Below are 21111 nucleotides of genomic sequence, written 5' to 3'. Positions count from 1 at the left end.
GCCTAAGCACTGATTCCTGGGGGACACCAATGGAGATGGCCCTCCAGGATGAGGCCACTCCATCCATTACCACTCACTAGAATGGCTGCTGAGCCAGTTGCCAACCCATCTTACTGTAGCCTGATCTAGGCCACAACTCTCCAACTTGAGAGGATTTCATGGGAAACAGTATCAAGCACATTGCTGAAATCTAGGTAGATGATATCCATCTCTTGTCCCATGTCCAGCTGGTTAGTTACCTGATCGTACAAGGATACCAGGTTTGTTAGGCATGACCTCCCCTCAACAAAAACATGCTGGTTGTTTTTCAGTACCCCACGAGTTGGGAGCTTGTGGTTGATGGCCTCCCTTGACAAATTTTTTCAAAGATTTTTCCCAGGACCAAAGTTAGACTGGTCTACAGTTAACAGGGTCGTTCCTCTTTCCTTTCTTAATATATCCTATTAAAATTGTATACAAAATGCATAAATTTGCCTTTCCATTAAAAGCTGCTTCAATGGTGGTCAATTGCTTACCAGGTTGAGAGTATTCCAAGATAGATGCCAGAGTGCTTCGGATTAGATTGGTCCACTGCTTTTGAGTTTCATCAGTCTTGATGACTGGAAGAGTTACAATAGTTTTTAACCCTTGGAGAGCTGCACTGACTGGGGGTGGAACCTGATTATCCACTGATTTTACTGCTGTTTCTTTCAACACTTTTGTATTCAAAAACAGGATTGTGGGTAATATCGTCATGCATCCTGAAATAAAAAACATGGTACATTTCTTGCTGTTAACTTTAACAAATAGTATGGTATACAGTCTCTTTATCTTTTCCCAGAGGGGCATCTATTGTTATCAATAAATATGCCAAAATCTACTACAATTATCTAATGATACATATAATTCCATATTTTAACAATTAAACAAAGGAATTTGTTATTCTATTCTGAATGTACAGTATGATTAACTTATTCCATTTTGCAGGAAAAAAAAATCAAGATTCATTTGGTCAGACAGAAAGGACAGGAGGCAGCACAGCTCTCACCTGCATGGGGGAAAGACTTGGACTCCAGTCCTTGTTCCAAGGACTGTAAAATAAAGAAAGGGTGCTTGTAATAAGAACCAAAACCTATGACTTCTACCCTCTCGAGAGGGTCCGAGAGGATCTAGAGCTGTAAATACTTGGCTTGTGTCATGCTCACTCTTGCTCTAGTGCTTGCTCCTAACCCAATGAATCTCGCATTCTTTTCTGCCAAGTGGAACAGCTTCAAAAGAAAGCACTGACAATGCCCTACCCTAGAGCTGCCTATAACTTCAGAGTCAGGGTACTCTCTAGAAAGGCAGCAGATACGGGTTTTATCCCCTCAGGCAGAAGATGAAATTGAACTTGGTTCTCCCATATTCTTAGTGAATGCTCTAACCATCAAGCTTTTGTATAAAGGGGATACCACTACCATCTTCTCCTGGCAAAGCAGGTGCACCTGTGTGTTTTGCATACAGTTCAGTTCTGTACATTAGGCAAGCTCTGAGCAAATCCATTGCATTGGGCCCCTCAAGGGACATAGGCAAGGGTATTCACTCAGCTTGTGGCTCCAAAGGAGCTAAGATGCAAGACAGGAACCAAGTTGCTCAAACCCTAGCACTACTAAGGTCCCTGACACACGTTATACTTAAGACACGATTAACTGGTTAATCACATCTTAAATAGTGCTTTGGCCACATGTTCATTCAATTAATAGTGTGATAAAACCAGGAATAAGTGGCAAAGATATTACACAAAATATGAATTAACAACTTCACGGCTAGCTCCTATCATATCTTTAATTGAATGTGTGGCCATTGCTCCTAGCCTACAGGGCACACTCAAGAGGCTGGCAGCACTGGTCAGCTGATCAACACTCCCAGGTGGGGGAGCACAAGCTCCCCTTCGCTGGGAGCCTAACTCAGCTGATGGAGCTCCCAGCCATGGGAATGCAAGATGCCTCTTCCCCACCCCACTGCAGCTAAGAGCTCTAATTACTGACAGGGCTCCCAGCTGCAGGGGGCTACCATGAACCTCTGTGGCTGGGAATCCCATCAGTGATCATGATGTGCCCCTGTGGCTGGGAGCACTGATCAACTGATGGGGCTCCCAGCCACAGAAACGAAGACTGCCAATGCAATATGGCATGATGGGATCTGATGCTCAATCAGCAAGGCATGGCAGGAAGCGCAACTGTTGAGATCATTCATCCAATCCCATTTCACCTTCTTTTTAATATTTGTCAGTGGCCTAAATGACATGCTTCTGTGCATATACAGGAGCCAAAATGTGGGCAACCAGGGAAAGTTTGTGTTGGTAGGTTCAGGCACCTTAATGAGTTACACAGAAGTTATGTGGATCATACTTTTGGACCTAGAGGCCAAATTTTAGCCAAGGCCCTTTGTGATCTAGCTCAAAACCTTTTCTAGTCTTCAGTTTCCACATCTGTGATATAAGGATAGCAATGCTTCATTACCTCTCAGGGTGTTGATAGCACAAGTTATGTGGGATGTCTGGGGCATATAAATACCTTAGGTTATTACTCTCCCTTCCCTTTCATCTCGAGGGGCACCAGAGATCTCCTAACATACCATAGGTGTATACATCCTCTTTTTTGCATCCTCAAAACAAACATGTCTTCTGGCTCAGAAAGCCCAACCAAAAAGTCCTTTCACAGGTTATCAATAATTCCTTAGCTGTCCTGAAAGGTCCCTGCTGAATGTTAGAAGTTCTCCATTTCACACAGGGGTGAAGGCACTACTCAAGCACTCTTTGTCTCAGACATCTCCCAGAAAGAAGGCAGGGTAGAGTTCTTTCTTTATAGATGTGCCTTTTTATACTCAAGGCATGCCTTCGAAAATGTCAGCTCTTAGTTTTCACTCATTTACGGAAAACTAATATAGCAATTCTTTTCTTGAAAAGAACTTGGAAAGACCACAACAGGTCTGAAACGGTTTTAACACTATGATTTCCTACTTAAAATCTCTGGATATCTTATGAATCATGTTTGCACACCTAACAGTGCTAACACTGTGTGACACTCTGCAGCATCCCTGAAAAGATCTCAAGGCACCTCAGGTTGCTGCAGCACCCTTTTGGTGCAACTCTATCTTTGCCTTCTGTCAGCTTCATTTTAAAGTGGTCTGCAACACAGAAAATATATAACTGCAGCAACAATTGGGTATTGTTAAGACAAACACAACCGTGTATGTAATATTTATCATAAACACATTCATTTTTACATATTTAGTTATAATACAGTACCAGCAGGAGAACACAAAGAAGGCAGGTCAGATAGGATAGTAACTGTTGCAGCCACAAGACGAGAACTTTCTTCAGACAGCTGGAGCTTAGTAGAGACATGGCTTGGAGAGTCTGACATTTTTGTATTTAGCTGTGGCATATGCCGTACTAAGATAAACATTAATAATTCCATAGCTGCAAAGACGAGAGATTTTCCAGGCACAAGACCACCACTCTCACCACCTTCTCCTAACACAAGACAAGTTTCTTTTTCCTTTATGTCCTCTTCATCTGCAATGAAAGATGCTTGGTACAATAAAAAACATAACAAATATTACAGAAAATCATTGTAAGAGTGACTGGCATTTTGAGAAAAGCTAGCAGTTCACAGTAATTTATGATAATGGAGCTGCTAAATAAAATACTACTTTTCAAATTAAAACATAGTTAAGGATTTTAAAATTGCCTAAAAGGTGGTGTGATTACAACTCACTTAAAAATTACATGAAGACTCCAGAAATTAATACTTAATAGTTACAACATAGCATTTGCAGTTTCCAACTTTTTTTTTTAAGTCCCATGTAAAATTATAGCTGTAAGATGCTAACTTCTGTATGTTACAAGAAAGTGTCATGTGAAGTACACTGACATAGGTTTTCTTTCTTTTTATTAGTAATAAGCACATAACAATTTGGTAGAACAAAATGCACTATGACTCTCCAAAAATGGCATCATGCTATTGTCTCTCTCAATTATTTCTGTATCAAATGTATTCAGTTTAGAAGACTGTTTTCCCCAATTGGCACATCTACAAGCTGTGTCTTTTTCTTCTCCTGCACCTCAGTAATAAAGGTTTGGCAGGTTAAAATAGGTCTATAAAGCCCTACTGAATTTTAAATGGCTTCAGGGAACAACTGGTACCCACACCACCTGAGACTGGAAAGATAAATGAACTTTGCCTTTGTACCACCATAAGAATTATTGTGGTAGCACAAAGCCCAAATAAAAGAGAGATCCATGCCCTTGTTGCACCACAAAAGCGCAAAACTGTGGTCATGACACTAGCTGGTATAACTTGTACTGCATTTTTGTGACAGATGTCAGTTGTTTTATGATAGGAGAACACAGGCAACCTGGAGCTGCCCAGACACTCCAGCTGCCCCAGATAGGTGCTCCCAGGGCTTCGGGGGCCTGGATTATCTTCTTCCAGAAGCATATCCTGAGAATCCCCCAGCAGGGAATTCCCCAAGCATGCACATTGTGTTGCTGCGCCCAGACGTGGGGTGCACCTCTGAAAGTGAGGAAATGCTGGAGTTCCTATTTACAGGGGAACACCCCAAGTCAGTTCCCCATTTACATCTGGCGTGCAGGATCAGGCCCCTGAAACCCCAGGACCAGCACAGGCCCAATCCTATGGGGCAATGTTGCCAATGAAGCAGATCAGCTCTGCTGGGACACATCCTGGCACAGTTCATCCTGCTCCAAGGACAAATGTCTGTTTATAGCCTTAGAGTCTTTTAATAAAAAATTCTATTGATGACAAAAAGGAGCAGAATGCTGCTCAAAAAGAATAAAGGGAGCTTTACCTGATCACAAGATGACAATAAACTACCAGTGTGATACGACTTTGAAAAAAGCCACTGTGATCCTAGAATATATTAATAATTACTTCCAGTAGAGATAGAAAAGTATTGATGACAATGTACATCTGAAATGCCTGTGTGTAATTCTGGTTATTTATAATCAGAAAATAATTTAAACTGGTGCACTTACAAGGGAGGAAATACTGAGACCAGGGGTGCACAACCACTAGTCTATGGGCCAGAAAGCCGTATCTTCCAGCCTGCAGCGCTCCACACAGGTCTGAAAACTTGGCAGCACTTCCCTGCTGCCAAATTTCCAGACCCATGGGGAACCCTACAGGCCAGATGGCATGGCCCTGTGTGCTAGCTCAGGTGCAATGAACCAGGGCAGCATAGGATCCAATCCAGGCATGTGGGGCAGGGAGGCATAAGACAGGATTCAGGTAGTATGAAGCAGGACCAGGCAGCATGGGGCCTGATCTAAGAGCAACCCCAGGGATCCAGTGCATGGACTGACACTGCACCACTCATCTGACCTGTGGGACCAAAAGGTTGAGCACCACTGACCAAGACAATCTGGGGAAAGGTGAGTAGTTTCATACAAGAGGAGACTAAATAGTCTAGCAAAACAAAGGATGAGAGAGGATACAACTGCCCTCTGTAAACGCAAGAAAAGAAAAGGAAGCACAAAAACAAATGGATATATAAAAAGGCCATCAATAAATGTAAGCTGAAAATCAGAAGATTCAAACTATGAGAGAAATGAGATAAAGCCTACCTATACTAGCAGGGGTCTTGTCTCTGATACAGGAAGAACCCTGCTGGTACAATATTCATTTAAAAAAAGGGCATCTATAGCTACAAACATACTGAAAGGATCTGTATAATAAGGAAGAGACATTTTTACCTAGACCCACACTTTCATAAATTTCAGTTCATCACCCAATTCACTATTTTCCTCTGTTAAGGCAAACAGTTTTACATTTGTTACATTTAAAGTCTTACTGAGAGTGTTTCTTTTTTCCTGCAAATAATCTTGAGCTGCTCTCACTATCTGCTGGACAACTCCAGTAATGAGCAGCTGGACTGAGGGAGGGTCCCATGTCAATAAAAGTCGATGCAGTACACTTAGAAGTTCAACACCAAGGAGCTGGGATAAATTGAAAAGAGAAAAAGTATTTAAAGAAAAATAAATTAGGAGTCAATGGTTCATAAGAGAAACAGAAAAAATGGTTCTGACCACTGTACTATTGTTCTTAGACATAAAATATATTTTCAGTTTTAAAAAGGCAGTTATTTGGCACACACCAAGAGCCAGACCCTATTTCAGCTATTAGACAGCTAAGTGTAAAGCTATCCCATCCTGTTCAAGTCTTGAAAAACTACTGATATGAAAGGTGGATATTACTGCTCAAGATAAGATTACAGTGTGTTACACAAGCAGTTGCTTTAACAGGTTTTCAAGGATGTGAATGGAGTGGAATAGGACTGCATTTAGGTGCTGAAGATTACTTGGACATCTAATAGATGGAATAGACTCTGACCCTATTTATTTTACAATTTAGTTCTGAAAAAATATCTTTTGAATATGGCCTGCCCCACCCTTTAACTTGCTAAATCATTTCCTTACTCTAAAAAAAATGCTTTTCACTCATCACAACCTGGTATTTTCAGAAGTGAAAACTGGTTAAATCTAATTCCAAAAGCAAAAGTCTGCTCACTGTGATTTGTACTTGAGAAACACGAGATTGCTGCTCCAAAATCCTCCTCTCTCTTTTTTTTTGTTTTTACTCTAATGATTAAATTTTGAAGTAAAATGTAAAAGTGCAAAATATCTGCAGACCCTCCTGCCTGACAATACTTAAATAGATGCATCTGACTGAACTCTGCAGTCTCTTTTGTTTTATTCACCCCAGCTAGCTTGAAAACTAACTTCACAGACTTCTGGAAAATATGGAATGCTGCATATGGATGGGAAATCTTCTCATGGCCAAAGAAACCATTTTTTAAGAACTACACTCATAGAAAAATAAAGGTGGTCATGATATAACTTCCCCAAAAACTTATCCAGCAGGTTGACTATTTTCTAAACAGCATATTGAAAAATTAAATCCCTTGTAAACACCGTAAGTTGCTAAAAGAAGATGACCTAGGAAAACTAGGGCCCCCATCTACACATTACAGTTATGCTGCAATCAATATGTTATGACTATTAAGTGACTGGCAGCCCCAGCCTGAACAACCCAAGTTCATGACTTGAGGATGTCTGGCCAGGGCCAACAACCAACTGACTGTCTGTTGGACAGCCGCAGGTTAACTGGAGACTCAGGGCTGTCCAGGGTAAAGCCAACCATCAGCAGACTACTGGCCTTGCATGTGGGGCTGCAGCACCTAGCTTTCAATTTGCCAGTGCAGTGAGAGGCCGAGATTATGATCCCAGGCTCTCTTTGAACTGACAAGTAATGATGGCATGGTTGCTCCCTGATATCAAATCACATCTCCTGCCATGCATATATGGGGCAAGGGCCTAACTGTTAATACACGTCTTAGACATGGCTGCAACGCGTAAGCAATGAACAGTATTTCACTAAACCCATGGAGCTCATATGATCAGAAATATCTCCTGAATATTGTAATGCATTACAACAGAGTAAAGGAGAACAGAATCACTCCTCAACTCTCCAAAGCGACAAAATTAAACGGTTTAGGGTTTACTATTTTTGCTCTGTACTACTAGTCTTTCTAAAGATTTCCATGTAAATTTCCCACGTGTTTTCTACGCTACAATAGTATATAAAATAAAGGAAAAACATAAAAATCTATTTATTTGCTAAGATTTATTAGGCATTACGGAGGATAGAGTAAGTAATGATATTGACACTGACTGCAGTGCTATTAAAAATTAAAGATGATCCGCTGGTGCAAATGGTAAAGTTTTACACATTCCCTGGATTTCCCCTATTCTGCACAAAAATCATCCTGGGAATCTGACTTAATCCCATAACCTCCAGGAAACAGTAATGACAAGACAGAATTCTCTTTAATGACAAGACAGAATTTTTCTCTGTTGGGTATACAACTCATACATGTCTCTCCCTAAAAGAAGGCAACATGTTAGAGACTGAACATAATGACAAAAGTATTTCCAGCATAGCTACCCCGTATTTTTGGCTAAAAGATGGCTTTTATTCAAAAATGGAACTTCGGAAACAATTTTTTTTCTTTTTCTTTTTTTATTTTTAGATTGAAATTTTAAATGGAAAACACAGTCTGTTTGTTGCTGTTCATTTTTAAATTATTATTTTAAGGGATATTTTTCCTACTCAACCCCAGGCATTTTTTTTAAATAATTTTTTAAAATTAAATTTCACAAAGACTTTTTAAAAATAATTTCACAGAATGGAAAATGATTGATTTTTTTTTAAATCAGATCATTATAAGAAACCAAAAGAATACTTTTGTTTTTTTCTAAGTTTTGGTAGCTAGTTCTGCCTAAGTTTTTTTTATCAGCTCTAATGATCACAGACACAGAAATATTACATAGATTAATCACAGAATATCTATATTGTATGTATACACATGTATACATGCACACATTACTTTTATAAATGGCATTTACATATTATATATACACATCATATCACATGCACATAATGTACATATGTACAATACAGCTGTCTAAAAATATACCATTAGACTTGTGTACTATACCTGATCCTCTGCAATATGTATTCTAGCACAAGGGGAATCCAATAAAGTGTGCAGGGCTTGTAAGCAAGATGTGACATGTTCAACAGGCTCCTCAGGCCTAGGGGAGCAGAGGAATTGTATACTAACACCTGAAAAGAAATAAACTTTGTGTTTTGTATCCGAAGATAGGGGTTACTTTTTACATCACACTGAAATTATAGAGATCCTTATGAATTCAGAAAATCCACAAAAGTAATAAAACACATTAAGAACGCAGGTATTCTAAATCCTAAGAAAATTGTACATGTGGACACTCTCGTAGCCTTCATCACTGAAATCACCAAATGCTTCATTACTAATAGATGTTACAGTGGCACTGTAAAAGTAGATAACTACTACCTTCAAATCTACAGATGAGACACTGCAGTGCAGGTAAAAACAAGGACTTGTCCAAATCTACTTTTTACTGAATAATGTTCCCTAGATCACAATTTTAAAACTATTAACAGAATACAAGTCCACATACTAAAATTTGTCATCTGAGCTATATACAGATACCCAACACATTTTTATCTTTGAACAGTAGAAACAAAGTCTGATACAAATCTAATCTGTTATGATTCCTTTAGAAATATATGGGCCAGGTCTTTTTCACAGCTACAACTCATTTTTCTAAAGAGGGGGGTTTCCAGGCTTTGCACTAGAATGGATACAAGAATCAAGATAGATATCATTTACAATAGATGTAGAAGTTGAGGTAGATGTCATTTACTTGGATTTTAAAAAGGTCTTTGATACGGTGTCTCATCCCATTTAGAAATAAACTAAGCGATTGTGACATAGATGACTACATGGTCAGGTGGGTGGTGAAACGGCTTATGAGATGCACCCAGGGAGTGATGGTGGACGGGTCAGTATTGACTTGGAAAGATGTGGGCAGTGGGGTTCCCAGGGTCTGGTCCTTGGACCAGTATGGTTCAACATCTTCATCAGTGACTTGGACGAGGGCATGGAGAGCACTTTGTCCAAATTTGCAGATGACACCAAATTATGGGGCAAAGTAAACACATGGGTAGGCAGGAAATTGATTCAGGCGAATTTGGACAGGTTGGAAAACTGGGCAGAACAGAATAGGATGCAGTTTAATAAAGATAAGTGTGAAGTGCTGCACCTAGGAGAAAGAATCACCAACACACAAACAGATTGGGAGATAATGACCTTCTAAGTAGCACAGCAGCAGAAAGGGATCTCAGAGACATGGTAGACTCCAAGATGAACATGAGTCGTTCATGTGACGAAGAGATAAGTAAAGCTAACTGCACTCTGTCATGCATTAGCAGGTGCATCACAAACAGGTCTAAGGAGGTGACACTTCCCCTCTATGTGGCATTGGTAAGGCCGCAGCTGAAGTACTGCATCCAGTTTTGGGTGCCGCACTTCAAGAGGAATGTGGATAACCTTGAGAGGGTTCAGAAGTGGGCTACTGTATGGTTAGGGCCTGCAGGTAAGGCCCTGTGAGGAGAGACTGAGGGACCCGGAACTCTTCAGCTTCCGCAAGAGAAGACTGAGATGATCTTGTGGCCGCCTACAAATTTCGCTGACGATACCAAAATTTGGGGTGAGGTGAGCACACTAGTAGGGAGAAAAAGACTGCAGCAAGACTTGGATAGGTTACATGGGTGGGCTAGCAAAAACAGGACGCGCTTCAACACTGACAAGTGCAGGGTGCTGCACTTGGGCCGTAGTAACCAGCAGCACACTTATAAGATGGGAAACTCCCTTCTTGAGAGCACGGAAGCAGAAAGGGATCTTGGAGTCATTATTAACTCCAAGATGAACATGGGCCGACAATGCAAGGTCATGGTTGGAAGGGCTAACCAAACCTTGTCGTATATCCACAGATGCATCTCTAGCACGGACAAAGAGGTGATCCTCCCCCTCTATGCAACGCTGGGCAGGCCACAGCTGGAGTATTGTGTCCAGTTCTGTGCGCCCCACTTCAGGAGGGATGTGGACAACATGGAGAGGGTCCAGAGGAGGGCCACCCGCATGATCCGGGGACTACAGGGCAGACCCTACAATGAGAGACTGCGGGACCTGAACCTGTTCAGCCTTCACAAGAGAAGGCTGAGGGGGGACCTGGTGACAGTTTATAAACTCACTAGGGGCGACCAGAAGGGTTTGGGTGAGACCTTGTTTCCCCTAGCTCCCCCTTGCATAACAAGGAATAATGGCCACAAGTTGCTGGAGAGGAAGTTTAGATTAGACATCCGTAAGAACTACTTCACAGTTAGAGCGGCTAGGATCTGAAACCAACTGCCAAGGGAAGTGGTGCTGGCTGCTACCCTGGAGGTCTTTAAGAGGAGGCTTGATGCCTACCTAGCTGGGATCATTTGAGCCCAGTTTTTTTTCTCCTGCCCTGGCAGGGGGTCGGACTTGAAGATCTGTAAGGTCCCTTCTGACCCTACTTCTATGATTCTATGAAATTCATCGGGGCGGGGGGGGTAAGCAGCAAGGAATAGGAGATACTCTATTTACCAGGGCACCCCTTGGGGTAACTAGTAACAATGGCCACAAACTGACAGAGAGCAGATTTAGATTGGGCATCAGGAAGAACTTCACAGTAAGGGTTACTAGAATCTGGAACAGGCTTCCAAGGGAGGTGGTGCTCTCCCCTACCCTGGAGGTCTTTAAGAAGAGACTGGACAAGCACCTGGCTGGGGTCATCTAACTCCAGCGCTCTTTCCTGCCCAGAGCAAGGGGTCGGACTCAATGATCTACTGAGGTTCCTTCCCACCCTAAAAATCTATGGACAGATGGGCCATTTTCACTATCACCAAATATCATTAAATGTTAAGAAAATGATATCCACTTAATACCACAAAGCAGCTGTGTTTAACTTTGAAATGTAATCCATGACTCTTACCTAAAATCAAATGCATTCTATCTTTGTTTATCTCCAGCAGAGATTTAGTGGTAGGTGGTGTTCCAGGTGCCTGGTTTAACATAATAGATGTAGCACGTTTCTGCGAATTAGGCATTGCTGCAGCTGCTTCTTCTGTTGACTCGGAAGAATTAAATCCTGTACTATTTAGCCAGAGTGCCACTGCATGCAGTATTGGAGCCCATGAGTTCCGGTAGTGCAATCTAGCTGTATCAATTGTCTCTGGAGTGTAAAATGCTCCACCTGTTAAATTATCAAACTAAATGTTAACTCACAGAAAAAAAACAGCCATTAAAGTCTGACATCTTGTGGTACAGTGGCAGTGACAGATCATGGGAGTAACAAGAAATACCTACATATCCACTTGACCCTCTATAGCAGGAATGGGCAATTATTTCAGCTGGAGGGCCGCTTACCCAGTGTCGGAAAGCTGTGAAGGGCCGCACAGGTAACCCTATCCAGGGCCATCCCTGGGGGAGGGGCAAATTGGGGCAACCACCCTGGGCACCAGGCTCTGGGGGGCCCCACAGAGCCAGGCAGAGTGGCCACGGTAACTCTGCACTGCTGCCAGCTTCACATCCAGCCATTCAGCACCCCATCCCCTCGCCGCCGAATCCATCACCGGCTTCCTTGCGTCTAGGGGTGGGGCCCAGCACAGGCTGATTTGCCTCAGGCCCCGCACCCTGCTAAGGTCGTCTCTGGCCCTACCCCTTGAAAGGTGCCCCAGCCCTTGGTTGCTATTTTGGGACTGGAAGTCCCGCCCCCTAATCCCTGAACTTTGCCTCCAGGAGTTCCTCCCCTTGCCTCCGGAAGTACTCCTTTCAGCAAAGGGGTTTGCCATCTCGGAACCAGAAAAATACCAAATTATATTCTAAAAAAATCAAACATCTACTACAACATCCATTAATTTGATGTGAAAAAATATTTTTGTCTTGATTTACATGCGTTTGTGTAATGTACATAGAGGTGATTGCACAATAGCTTAAAATGAAGTCTGACTCTTGTATATTATGAGAGGTGGAGGGTCTGGGTGGGTATGTGGGGTGTGGGTGCATGTGTAATGAAGGAGCAGGTGGGTGTATGTGTGGAAATGTGGGGTGTAGGTAGGTATGGATGGGGCTTGTGGATGTGTGGAAAGGAGGGTGGCTGGGGTGCATGAGGGGTTGTGGGTGTGGAGGTCTGCATGTATGGCAGTGCAAGGGGGTTTTGGCTGCCTATGTATTGTGGGGTATGCGTGGAACTCACCCTATGAGCATACACACACACTCTCTCCTTCCCTCATTGCACACAGAGAGCAGGGCAGCAGGAGCTCAGGGCCTGGGCTGGCAGGGGCTCTATGGAGCTGGGCTGGCTCCCAGCTCTCCCTGCTGGGGCAGTCTGACCTGGCTCCATACAACCCCTGCCAGCCCAGGCCCCACGCTCCTGCCACGCTACTCAGGGCTCTTGCTGGCCCTGGCCCCAGGGCTTTGGCACGGGCCCCACGCTCACACCCGCCTGCTTACTGCCACTCCCCCCTGGCATGTAGCTGCCATTTCCCCACTTTTCTGCCCACCACCACCACTTCTCACCCCCCCCGCCCCGCCAGCTGGTCTGAAACCACGTAGTTTCTGGCTGCATTGCCAGACCACAGGACTCGGCAGGAGCTGGCCCTGAGGACTAAGGCAAACACCTGCGGTCCTCCCCTGCCTCCCTCTGCCCTTTCTTAGATGAGTTTGCTGGAAGGAAGCAGGGAACAGCCCCAGGGTTGCCAGGCCAGAAGCCTCTGCTAGGCAAGGGATTCTGGTTAGGGGATCGGGGTGGGGCAGGGCAGGCCTTGCTGTGGCTACTGGGTCCTGCTGCCGGCTCCCCGAGTCCTACTGCCACTGGTGCTTTGTCATCTTTGACAGGCAGCCACGGATAGATAATAATTAATTATGTAAATTTTTTTAGAGGTCCCATTGCCTGAATAGAATGGCCTTGTGGGCCAGATCTGGTCCATGGGCTGTATTTTGCTCACCCCTGCTCTATAGGCATGGTCCTGATTCACCATACAACAGGACCATTCAACTTATTAGGTGGACAGGGGCTGCATGACACCCAGGCTTCACCAGCAAGGGCCATACTAGCACAAACCTTGGGTCCCTTGGGTGCCCCCATGTTGCACTGTGCATGTGGGCAGCCCCTTCACTACATCCCAGATGCAGGCATTCCAGCCTCACTCTCGAGTCCCCCACTGTACCACACCTGCGTGGGCACCCTGGGCTTGTGGACTCCCCAGTAGCACCACAGCGCATACAACACAAGCTGCAGGTTCCCCCAAAACACTATGGGTTGCGCCTTGCCACACAGCCCAGCCCCATGGATTAAGTACTGGCTTTCTGCAAGGCATGATATTAATGTCACCTCACATCTCGACTCTGATATGGAATATTTGATTCCAAATTGTTGAAGAAACACACACAACATACAGGCAAGCCTTAACATTTCTACCTTTTTTTACAATAGGTATGCATCCTAGTATGCCATGTAATTATGTCAAGTTTCTGCAGGTACAAAATTGAAAAGAGGTAATTATTAAAAGAGTTCAAAATTCCTTACTGAGATATCTGTTCTGTCCTTTCACTAAAATTAAAAAAAAAAAGAAGAAGTTATGCTTACCATCTGGTGGAAGCTGACTAGCAAATTCAGCTGGTAACGTCAAAAGAGCATAGTCTTTGAGCACAGCTAACCAGAGGCGACTAAGTGTGGGTAGTTCAGGTTGTACAAGTGTTATCAAACTGTCTGGTGGGAGCTCATCCACAGCACCAAAATCTTCTTCATCTTCATTTGTATTCTTTATGGCTCGCTTTGGTTTAGTTTCAGCCTCTTTTTTTATCTTCATAGCTACAACATACACCTATAAACGAAATGCATACAAAAGTTTAGATTATAAAACCATTAAAAGAAAAGGAGAAGTCTTTTCTAAGGGAAACAAGAGATTCCACACTAGGTGACCCCTTGGGTTTATAAAAAAAAAAATTAGATTTTTTTTGTGTAGTTGAAGTCCTTAAAAATTACTACAAAATTTACTGGAATACAATCTGCAAGAAAAGCAGCAAAGCTACTAACCTTTATCTGCCCTTATTTCAAAGGTAAAATTTGCCAATGTTCTGGACGTGGTACAAAGCCAATCTGGCTACCCAGACTTTTACCTGAAGAGTATAATTTATGGCTGTTCTGATTTCTGAATAAATGTAGTTAATTAATATAACATCTCAGAAATACTCTGAAATGAGTTTAAGAGCGACTAAAATCAAATGTAGCTTATTTTGGAATATTTCTAGGTGTAGATCAGGCTTCATAAGAAAAGCTATTCTTTATTTTTGACGGTTTGCTGTTATTTATTAATAAGAGTAAATATGCAGATATGCAGTAGAAATAAAATGTGCTTTCAGAGAAGAAATATATCAGAAATAAATGTCCCCACACAACAGATGCTTTCCTTCAAAAAATAAAAGCTGTAAATAGCTTAACACAATGGGATGAAGTGTTAAAACTTTCTCTCTCTCAAAAATAATCTCCAAAAAAGAGTAAACGCACAAAAACCTACCATATGTTAATATGACAAAGACAAACAAAAACCGAACCTGTGTTCCATTTCTTGCTCATTCTTTTCAAAACACTTGTAGCACTCTATACCACAGGGGTAACGTTTTAGAAAGTAATTCAAAATGGCACTTATAACGCAGCTCGCACAACACAGACTCTTAAATCAGGTACTTCTGTTCTTCCATTACAAGAACATTTTGCATAGGGCAAGCTGTTTCAGAAATGCTTTAGTAAGTCTTGGATCACTGACTGTTCCATTTGGCATGGCACCTTCTGGGATCTATGTTACAATCATCCCATTATACATGCTCGAAAATACACCAACATTTAAAAGGTTATGCATAAAACAATACTTTGAGGCAAAAGCTAAGTGCACTATCACCATTACACACAAGACTTTGAAGTCAACCTAAACTATTTTACAGCAACTTTAATATAAATTTAACCATTCAGAGCACTTGAAATGAGTATACATTTTCTGTGCAACAATGTCTTATGCTTACTATCTAATAGCACTTTTGTATATATTTTTGGTTTGATTTTCAGAGGTACTAGGCTTCTACCACTTCTACTAACCTTAGCAGTAGCTTTTGGAGCTAGCAGGTCTGAAAATAAGACCATTTTTCTACAACTGTATGAGATTATACACATCCTAATAAGGCAACAATGCTTAGTGACACATTCATATAGTATCTTCTAAAAAGTCTCTCTCAATCTAACCCATGTGGACACCGTAAAAAATTATTTACAATACAGAATGTTGTATATAAAATCCAATTTTTAGGACACTAAAGATCCTTAGAATCTATCATTCCCAAACAACATCTAAGCAGACCGATAGCTGACTATGCATTACCAGGAGAATTTCTTATTAGTCCAACATACTATTTCAGTGGTTTTCAACCTTTGGTCCATGGACTCAGAGGGGTCCACAGACTATGCATAAGAGGTCCATGAAAAAGGACTGTGATCAATAAAAAGTATGTGAATATTCACACTTACAGTTCACAGGAGTCTGCACTTCCATTCAAAATTTTCAAAGGGATCCACACCCTCCATTTGAAATTTTTTAGGGGTCCACAAATGAAAGAAGGTTGAAAACCATTCACTTAATCAACACATTATTTTTTTAAGCCATGGGTACGGACATGGGGAGAAAAGAGTAAGCATATGACAGAGACTAACTGTGCATAGCAGAGGCTATGAGAAGAGGAGAAGCAGTGAATGATACAACAGAAGTAGCATAAGAATCACAGATGAATTCAAAGGAAAGGAAATGAACCCCTGTAGTGAAAGGAATGGAAGGACAAGTAGAATCAAAGACCTGAAGAAAGAGGAAGACAATCTCTGGAGAAGATGGCAACCTTTGGGCTGACTGGCTAGCTAAAACAGTGGGATGAGCTGCAGCTATGCTAATGAAGCTAAACTAAAAATATGAAGGAAACAGCAACAAATGTTTACCTCAGCCCAGGCTTTCAGGACTGCTAGTTTTTCCATAGTGGTGGCACTCTCTCGGTAAAGCTGGCTTGAAGACCCCTTTCCTGCTTGTACTCTCAGGGAGGAGACGAGGAGATTGTGAACTCGACGAAGGTCATTCAGGTCACTTACAACTCCACTCCCTATCCACGTACTACATACCTGGGCAAGAATAAATTTAAACTAATCAAACTGATAAAAGCTCAAACAAATTCAGGGTATCTGCAATTTATGCAGATCCATGTAAAACATGTAAAATATATGTTTATCCATGACTCTCAGTAAATAGAAGAAACAAAAGATTTTATTCCATCTTGGGTGTGTTTACCAAACATGCAAATACAATTTGTCATTGCACTTATTTTGAATTATGTACTTAAACAGTAGTACTTTAAAAAGCAGTTATTTACACATTGTTTTTAATCTATCTGATGTGAAATTATGTACCGAATACCATCAAAATCATCAAAAAGGAAGAATTAAGCATATTCATGACTTGCAATTTAACACTGTTGCAGTATTTTAAGTGTGTATTTATCCATCCATTTTACTGTGTCTGTACAAGATTTTCTTCCAGTACCGTGTCCTGTAAAAGGTACCACCATACAAATGTGAGGGAAGGGGGAAGACATGAATTTTGTGGGTTTTTTCATTTGCAACAGGTCCTCAAGTTTCAGGCATCCCGCAGATCACCTGTTCTTGTGTAGCGCCATGCCCCTGTAACTACCATCTTAAAATAAATCAAAGCCTCAATAGTACAACATAGATTTCCAGTGCTGATGGTATCTGTGACAAGTGAGGTAGCCATGGTACAATTTTCACCCATTTCATTTTTAGATGGCATGCAAACATAGCACCCATCTTGGCCAAACAAATCTGAAAAGCAATCAATTTGTTAGCACCTAGAAGACAAAAAGGTGATCACTAGCAGGCAGCAACTATTCGCTGGGAATAAACCATGCTAAACTAACCTGGTCTCCTTTGGTAGGACAACTGGATTGTTGGAAAATGAAAATGCAAATGGCATGAAAACCTTATTAAGGTCCAGATTTTAAAACAGTGACACATGATATACCCATATTATTAGCTGGAGAAATGAGGAGTAGCAGGGAACTACCTTGGATAGAGAGATGGCTGAAAGACTGTAGGCAACAAACATTCGATGGATCAGCATCAACTGGAAATATCAAAAGGAGAGACCTGGGCTGTTCAACATTTTTTATTAATGATCTGGATGAAAGAGCAGAGAATATACACATCAATTTGCAGGTGGCACTGGATCTTGGAGGAATAAAAATGTAGTTTTGGATTTTAATTCTATTCACCATCTTGAAAAAAATGGCAACTCAGCCATAAACAAGAAAGATAAATCTTTGTACAAGTAGAACATGGGAGAGAGTTGGCTGGGCACCAGCACTGCCAAGAGCGATCTGAGAATTACAGAGTCAACAATATGACACTGTTGCAAAAAAGAAAAATGCTATCATGGATTACACTAATAGATAGTATAGTATCCAAGTATTAATTAATAGTACTGCTCTATTTGGCCGGTTTTTGGTCATTTGAGGAAGGAGGTGGGCAAAGATCTAAGGGTGAAACAATGTTTTGGGGGTTAGAAAATAAGCGACATTAGTAAAAGGTGGAAGAAAATGGAAAGGTTACCCTGAAAAAAGAAGGGTGATGTGAAAACAGTTTTGAAATATATTGAAGTGTCATAAAATGACAGTGACAGTTTCCACAACTGCTGATGGTGAGAGAAACAGCGAAGTGTGCTTATACAACAGAAAGGAATATTTCATCTTAGACAGGGATGATTCTGCTTTGAACAGGGGGTTGGACTAAATAGCATCCTGAGGTCCCTTCCAAACCTATTTAGGAAGTCAACCTTCAGGACAAAATTCCTAGATGTCAGGGCAGCTAGGTACTAGAAACTGTTTCTAGTTTCTTTACTGGTCTACGACAAGACAGGCCGGGGATGGCTTAGGTAAAGTAAAGCTTGCCTCTGTACAGGGAGCAGGATTACATGATCCCTTGAGGTCTCTTACAGCGCAATGATTCTAAACTTTGAGATAGTTATTAGCTGCATCTAAACTAAACTGAAACAGTTTACCTTCCCTGAAATATTTCCTGAAGAGTGAGGTGGGGATATTGCTTTGTATATACTCTTGCATATAGTTACGATTACCTAGACTGTATAAGTTCTCCCCACAACATTTAATGCCACTCAAAAGATGGGAGAGCAGTTTCCCCACACCTATGAGTCGAAGATGCCTAAGTTTCTCTTCCACATCTTCACTTCAACAGGTTCTCCAGGTGGGTGGAAGGGAACAGGTATACAGTGGGCTGCTTCCCAAGTAGTGAAATTTCTGTTCTTGTACTAGTGTCATATTACAGAGTGATTTTATACCTCTCTACCTTCTAGAAGAGATGGCAGCAGAATGTTTACCCTCATGTTATCATGGGAGGGAGCCACAACAGAGCCATTACCCATTCCACTGTAAGTACTATGCAGCATAAACACAGGAGTCAGGCAGTCGAAATATTTTAATGCAATGCTTTGCCTTGAGAAGGGCAAGTGACAGCATCTCCCTTGAAATAAGGGCACTTCTTTAATTCCAGTGGAGGTTTTAGAGAGGCATATGGAACTAGAAACACAGGGTTCAAGTTAAATCAATGTCTCTTTCTTTGTCTTCTAGCATAGTTGGACCCAAAAAGAGAATAATTTTCTGCACACATTGACACTTTTTTTCCTGCTTTGAAGTTGTTTTGATCAAGACTGTTTGCTGTGATGGGAATGGTTAAGGTTTGGGATAGCAATACGGTTCTCCTAATAGAACCCCTTCTGCATTTAAAGATCTAGGTCCATGGAAGCTTTTCTCAGACAAGGGAGAGACAAGAAAGCTCTTACAGACTTCAAGGTTCTTGTGACTTTGGAAAGATGATTTCCCTTAAAGTAAATACAAAGTCAGCCTAGACAAGTACAGGCACAAGTGGATAAAACGTATTTGTAAAAAAATTTCAGGATATTCTTAGGTGCTGCAGAAGACCCACATTATAGCACCACCAAAATAAAACAGGAATGTCATTTACAGTAGCCCATATAAGCCCATCTGAACTAAAATTCACAAGCATATAAGATCAAATGGGGTTGCATAGAAAAAACAAGCTTGTGATAATAGAAAAAGAGTTTTAAAAATGAATTTTCAAAGTGCCGCTTCAAGATCCTCATCCCTGCGTTCAACGTACAAGTAAACTTTGACAAGGTGAAGGGTATAAACAGCAATGGCAGTAGCTCTAGCCCCAACTCCAAGGGCCAGGCCTGATGCTACTGCCACTGCAACAGCTGCTACATGGCCAAGCTATGGCTGGAGGCAGCATGAGCTCCAGGTTCCCAGCCCTGGACTAGGAGTGCCCAAGCAGGAGACAGAGTTGCAAAGAGAAGGTAAGAGGTGGTGGGGAGGATGCAGGGGACAGGCAACGGGGGTAGGGGTGGAAATATGTCAAGTATTGACTATAGAACCTTCATATTTTTCTCTGTACCTGGCAGGCTTTTGCTGTTATATCAGAAGGCGTATCTTGGGAAAAAGCTGGTCTTAGTGCCGCTCCAACCTATGAAAAATGAAAAAGGAATCTATGAAAAACCCTCACTCAACAAATCCAATTATGTAAAAAAGATGAGAGCAGCCTAGGGTTTTCATAACTGCATCCAGATTGGTCCTCACTATCATTTAACCAACAGAAATCTGTAGCAGTATTCTTCTGAAAAAAAAATATAACTTAAGCTTCTTTACAAGTAACACCACCTTTTAAACCAAATTTACCTGTTACATACCTTTGTCATTTTTGTTACTGTAAATCCTTTGCAACAAAATGCTGAATCCTGAAACTGTTATTATATGCGCAGCTTTTCATACTACAGTAATTATTTCCTTCACTCTTACAGCTTCCAGATTATTAATATATTCTCCCTCTTTCATTTGGTATCAAAGGTACTATTTTATTGCAATACTGTCATGAAACTTAAAACATCAACAACCTTGAGAGGTTACTGGCACTGCTTGTACACCCCATTTTAAGAACATCCATTTATCCAAGCAGGAATATCATTCAAAATAGAACACATTTTAAAATATAACCATATGCAAAATGCTTTATACAAATAAAACAGGCTGTTGTACTGGGAAGCTTATGGTGATGTCTGATCAGGGTACCTTATTGTAAATCTGACATAAATAGGTACTGAGAAGCTTATGTGAATGTCTGGCTTGATCTAGCCTTTGGATTCTCTCTCAGTGGTCTAAAGGTGGGGGGAAGGGATGGTAGATCTTAGGCAGCCTCCTCTCCTCCATACTCTTGTCTATGCATACATGTTGAAGGTCTTGCTGCGATGGTTGCAGGACTCCATACAAGCGGATTCATCAGGCACCTGACTAGACCTCTCACGTGTACACCATGGTCCAGAAAACCAAAGGTTACCTGCTTTGTGTATGAAAAGACTAGTGAAACAAGAAGTCTGAGGCTGCTGCCTCAAGCAAGAGGTGGCAGGGTGAGGCAGCAGGGGGCATGGTTAGGCTACTTGACTTCCCCACTGCCCTTTTTCCCCA

The 21111-nt window shown here is 41.7% G+C and overlaps 1 protein-coding gene across 4 annotated transcripts in view; it reads right to left on the bottom strand.

The window, feature by feature from the left end:
• HEATR5B (HEAT repeat containing 5B) overlaps window positions 1-21111 on the bottom strand; it is a 104891-nt gene that overhangs the window by 12372 nt on the left and 71408 nt on the right. For 2 of the 4 annotated variants that reach the window (XM_019526912.1, XM_019526913.1), the window contains exons 27-34: window positions 20048-20116; window positions 16493-16669; window positions 14102-14339; window positions 11447-11707; window positions 8542-8669; window positions 5836-5980; window positions 3269-3553; window positions 516-740 (exon numbers count right to left, since the gene is read on the bottom strand). In XM_019526912.1, the coding sequence (XP_019382457.1) occupies window positions 516-740; window positions 3269-3553; window positions 5836-5980; window positions 8542-8669; window positions 11447-11707; window positions 14102-14339; window positions 16493-16669; window positions 20048-20116 (1528 nt within the window). The remainder of the gene's footprint in view (window positions 1-515; window positions 741-3268; window positions 3554-5835; window positions 5981-8541; window positions 8670-11446; window positions 11708-14101; window positions 14340-16492; window positions 16670-20047; window positions 20117-21111) is intronic. The other 2 variants (XM_019526914.1, XM_019526915.1) reach the window with 2 other exon arrangements.

Source organism: Gavialis gangeticus, unplaced genomic scaffold (genome assembly GCF_001723915.1).
Source record: "Gavialis gangeticus isolate Ggan-Ray unplaced genomic scaffold, GavGan_comp1, whole genome shotgun sequence".
Taxonomy (NCBI): Eukaryota; Metazoa; Chordata; order Crocodylia; family Gavialidae; genus Gavialis; species Gavialis gangeticus.
This window is presented reverse-complemented; position numbering and strand designations above follow the sequence as displayed.